We start from the raw sequence: 5,540 nt of genomic DNA on the forward strand, positions 1-5,540 counted from the left end.
TCTCTACAAATGAAGCCCAAACCTGCAATTATAGTTGCGCACTTGCAATCTACACACATAAAAGAGAGGGAGAATGGCTGTGGATAGGGGTTTTCCTTAGTCAAACCCCGATTGAGAAATCAACCTAGAAAGAAAAGTAATTGCAAATGCTTGAATGTAAACAGTGGAGATGTATACCTTGTAGATCTGTAACTTGTTGATGATGATTACTTTGCATCTTGAATGTAATAAAAAATGTTGTATGAAATGGTATGTAACATGACAAAACCCTAACACACACACATGCTTGCAAATGAATGTTGTAATGTTGCTCTAATGGATTAATGAAGAAGAGTTGAATGCTTGATGATGACCTTGAAATCTTGTATCTTCTCCTTATGGTCTCTATCTATCCTTTCATTTTTCATCTGTCTTGAATGAGGATACTGAATTCCCTTTTATACATGCCTCAAGGATTAATTTTCAACCACCGAAGGTCGACAAAGAGGAATAACAAACCCCGAAGACAAGAAATGCATAGGAGATCGGGAAGACCAAACATAGGGCCACCCTAAGGGGTGAGGACAGGGGTGCCACGCCCCTGCCCTACAGGGACATGCCCCTGTCCTACCCTATTTTGGGGCCTAGACAGGGTCTAGAGAAGATATAGGACATGAAGGAGAAAGAGAGAAGGAGTGGAAATGCAGAAATAGGTCCCGATTAAGGAAGAAGATGTCATCGTCAAGGCGAGTACCCCAAATGTAGTTAAAATTGCAGGGTCACAATTTTATGATGCTACAAGAAGATTAAAAAATTTCACATATTTTTTGTCATGCTCTCCATCAGGTTTGCACATGTTTCAATGCAACTAAAGAAACACCATAATATGTTTAAGCTCTCTCTTAGATATATAATCTCGTAATTTGTTTCACATTTTTATTTTGTTAAGGCTTTCGTCTTAATTTTATTTTGTTAGTGTGTCCGTTTTTGGTCAAAAACCAACATGTGCTATTTTGGGCATAGTTTTTTACACATTCATTGAATTTCGAGGAAATTTACATTTATAGAAACTGACCTCATTCTACACAACTTTAATAAAATATTTGATTTTTAATTAGTTTTGAATGATTTATAGGGGAGCACGCTCAAATTTCTATTTTTCAAGATGTGTCCACTTCAAAAATTAGAAAAAAACCATATAATCATTAAAAAAATTAGCCAAAAAATCTAGCATAAACTACAAGGTGTTAGCTAATTTCTTATCGACGTGATTTTAAAAATTCTAAAAAAAGTTAACATTTTAGGGGGACCACAACTGACGCTATGTTATGTTTTTGGCACAAAAACAGGACCACTTTTTGTGGCCCCCCTTTTTCAAGCCTTTGATCTCCACCAATTTAAAAAAAAGATTAGTAGTTTAAAAAGTAGACTCGAAGCACGCTGACTCTTGTTCTTGTTGCATCTTCAAATTTGGAGTGTAACTATGTTCAATTTGTTGTTGAAGTTTAGGATTTGAGTTTTATAAGATTTTAGATGAATTAGAACTTGTAAATGCTAGGTTTTTGGATTTGATTGTGTAAGAATTATTGTCACCATATCTAGAAATTTTACATTTAAAATCTCAGGAACTATCAACATTTAATATCTTTGAACTACAACTACAAATAATAGTTACTTAGGAAATGCATTCAAGACCTCATTCTACAAGCTTTTTCATATACATATGATCAAAGAACTTAAATATAGAGAATTTATTAGTGCCCACTCCATACCACTAGCTTTCACTCTCCCATTCTTTATTGAAACAAATTAGTATTATTCATGGATTAGGTACATATTATAAATTCATTTATCTACTATAATTTAAATATGACATCGTGCAATACATATATACCTTATACATATATACCTCCCTATACTGAAATGTAGAGATCAACTTAAAATCAAATCATTTATTCATGTAATATATCATCTTCTAAAAAATTGAAATAATCTTATTATTATTATTGCATACGTTGATAGGTTGAATTCATATAATTTAAACCAATGGAACAATACTTTTTTATAAAAATATATTAAATATTAAAATCAAACCAAATATCCTTTTATCATAACAAATATTGTAAATTGAAAAAAATCAAACATCTAGATAACATAAAAATACATACCATAATATAAAAATTGCAATAAATTTGCTGTCAAATTGAAATGACACGAAAGAGGTTCTTAATTGTAGCCTCACTTTTAGAGGCCAATTAACTGAATACCTTTAGTCACTATTAGAAACAACAAATAAAACTTAACAGGTTCTACGCTACTGTATTTCTGTATCTAAAATAGTCTCTTGTAACCTGACACCGGTCAAGAAGATACTGGACTTGTAGATGCAGAGCGCATATGTTTTATGAAGAAACTTCTGGATGAGGGGGCACTGAAATCTCAACTGTCCCTTCAAGCATCTGAACTACTTTTTTCATTGATGGTCTCAGAGAGGAATCTGCTTGAATGCACCAGAGCCCCACTAGCACCATTCTTTCCAACTGATTTGCCTCAATATCTCTACAACCGTGTCGCTCCACCAATTTTTCAAGTTGACCATATTTGAAGCAATCGTACACCCAATCACACAAAACCATTTCATTTTCTGGAACATGCAATTCGAACATTTTCCTGCAACAGATAATCTCCAAGAGCACCACTCCGAAGCTGTACACGTCCACTTTGACAGTAACAGCCACATTCTTCCGCCACTCAGGAGCTATGTAACCTACGGTGCCGCGAGCCACGGTAAATGTTCTCGTTTGTTCTGCTCCAATCAATTTGGATATTCCAAAATCGGCTATCTTAGCACGGTAGTTTTCATCCAGCAGGATGTTTTGAGGCTTTATATCACAATGGAGTATTGGGGTTTCGCACTCTTCATGCAAGTAGAGGATTCCTCTAGCAGTTCCCAAAACAATCTGAACACGCAGCTCCCAATCGAGATCTCTTGTACCCTTAAATAAAAAGTTGTTCAGAGACCCATTTGGCATGTACTGGTATATCAGAAGCCTGTGTGAGCCGTCGCTGCAGAAACCATACAGTTGAACAATATTTTTGTGATGGCTAGCCCCTATAATACCCATCTCTGTTCTAAACTGCTTTTCTCCATCTTCTTGTCTTCCTTGGTTGAACAGATCGTCAAGTTTCTTCACAGCAATTGCTCGTCCGTCAGATAAGATGCCCTTGTAGACCTTACCAAAAGCCCCTCTTCCTATTTCTTGCTTGAAGCCTCCAGTAGCAGCGTCGATCTCCTGATAACTAAATGCCTTCAACCCAACTGATTTCGCCTTAGAATGCTCTTCCAAGGCTCTCAGCTTGGGTCGCCATGTATAAAACCAAATTACTAACATGATTGCTGCGAAGACAAAGAAGGAACCCATAATAGTTATGCCAATAACTACTAACCCCTTCCTCTTCCCCTTCGCCTCTTTCGCTTCCTTTGACGGCGTTGGGGGAATAGCGTTGTAGACTCCACTGTACACTTTTACAAAAGCGGTTCGTGAATCGCTTGCACGGCCGTTTCTCAGAGGCATTGCCTTCTTCCAACATATTTCTGTTTCGTTAGCAATGGCGTAAACAACCACTGTGCAAAGGCAATCTTCGATGCATGCCTGCTGGCACGCAGTTTGGTTGGTCGATGTCAACCGCAAGTAATCATTTTCAGGCCAATCTATCTGCTCCATCCTCTGCATTTCTGCGCCATTTGCACTGCAGCTCCGTAACTGCGATGCATTCTGAGAGCACCCCTTTGAATGGTTACCCTTGTCTAAAAAGTCGAATCCCGGAGGACAAGCGCAATTCTTTGAACTGCCTGAGATATGACAGATTCCATTGAGCCCACACGCCCCAACACGATCATTCGTTACTGCACAAGGATCGTCTTGCTGCTGAGCTAAAACACCGATGACCAACAACAGATTAGTAGGATATATCAGATGGAGGAGAATACCCCTAAAAGAAGCCATAGACATTCCGTTAATGCGAAGGCAAGCTAGTGCTAAGGAAATGAGACAACATATGCACTTTAAAGGGAGCAGACTTTGTTTCTGCAGGACACGGGAAGTTTCTGTTGAAGAAAATGTAGGGATTGGCGTGGAAGGAAAGAGTTCGTAGCCCTCGTGAGCGTGGGGTTTTGGACTTCGTCAGGGTCGGTGACAATTTCAACACAAAATAACTAGTGGTAGCCAGGGATGTCACAATCCAAGGTAAGGAACCGACGGGGTAATCGCCCAAGTGGTATAAAAGACAATAAGATGTGTCCTCGGGATAGGTAGGGGGAACGGATTGGTAGGAGTGCGGGTACTTAGAGTAAGTATAGAAATCTATAAGTGGGACCTATCATTCATATACATATATAATTTTACTAGGACTTCAATGAGTTGCAAATGGTTAAAGATATATTTTGGGTAATATAGGTAGAAAAAATTGCAAGAAATGATTTAGAATGTATGAAGACAATTAAGTGATGGATTATATTGATTACCTTTGTTGTTGAGGGATACCTAAGCTTGTTCACCCTTTCTTGTCCCCTAAAATCTTAAGAGTTAATTTTAGAGTTCAATTAGTATTATGATTATACTTAATGTAAAAAAAACTAAAAGTCCATTAATAAATTTCACATATAGTAATAGCTATCGATATTTTTTTAACATTTTTTTATATCAAAGACCCATGTACCTTTTAGAATCTATGGGTGTGTGAAGTTAGCTATAACAACTACTGGTACAGTTTCCTAGTAAGATTATTTTCAATGAGTTTTCTAAAAAAATACTATAATTCTTGAGGGTAAGCTTAAAGTTTATTGTTCTATGATCATATTTATGTATCTTGACAAAAAGTATAATCAAAATTTAGACGTTAAACAATTTGTGAGATATGACCTTTATATTTCATGGCTGGTATTTTTTTGTTCTATTGAATAAATATCTATTATATATTATCTTAAAAAATATATTATATCGTCATATTGACAATTTAAAATAACATGTTTGAGTTTCATTAATACCATAAGAAAACAACTTACTTTATCAATAACCCATCAATTTATACAAAACATTTTAACTTTTAATTAATTTTACAATATACTAACTCTTTAAATTCTTTCTAAACATAACTAAATAAACTAAACTTAATTAAATTTTTTAAAAATTATCCAACAATCTCTCAAATTATCAACAATTTATTGGAATGATCAAATCTAATTTTTCTTAAGGAGATTTATCAATGAAGATCAAATCGTTATGAGTAGAATTATTATAAACATTAATCTATCATAGATCCCAACACCACATATTAGATCGACATATTGACTATTCAAAATAACATGTTTGAATTTCATTAATACCATAAAAAAACAACTTACTTTATCAATTAACCCATCAATTTATACAAAACATTTTAACTTTTAATTAATTTTACAATATGCTAACTCTTTAAATTCTTTCTAAACATAACTAAATAAACTAGACTTAATTAAAATTTTTAAAAATTATCCAACAATCTCTCAAATTATCAACAAT

The 5,540-nt window shown here is 34.9% G+C and overlaps 1 protein-coding gene across 1 annotated transcript; it reads right to left on the reverse strand.

Moving 5' to 3' along the window:
- Positions 1–2,252: 2,252 nt before the first annotated feature.
- Positions 2,253–3,993, reverse strand: LOC131043780 (G-type lectin S-receptor-like serine/threonine-protein kinase LECRK4). Its single transcript, XM_057977019.2, has one exon. It carries the CDS (start codon positions 3,990–3,992, stop codon positions 2,382–2,384), a length of 1,611 nt encoding a protein of 536 aa, XP_057833002.2. The 5' UTR covers position 3,993; the 3' UTR covers positions 2,253–2,381.
- Between the last annotated feature and the right edge of the window lie 1,547 nt (positions 3,994–5,540).

The sequence above is a fragment of the Cryptomeria japonica genome, chromosome 7 (assembly GCF_030272615.1).
Source record: "Cryptomeria japonica chromosome 7, Sugi_1.0, whole genome shotgun sequence".
NCBI lineage: Eukaryota > Viridiplantae > Streptophyta > Pinopsida > Cupressales > Cupressaceae > Cryptomeria > Cryptomeria japonica.

Bases quoted from the DNA above. Each gene is read 5' to 3' on its own strand.
- LOC131043780 (XM_057977019.2), bottom strand. From the start codon at position 3,992: ATGTCTATGGCTTCTTTTAGGGGTATTCTCCTCCATCTGATATATCCT.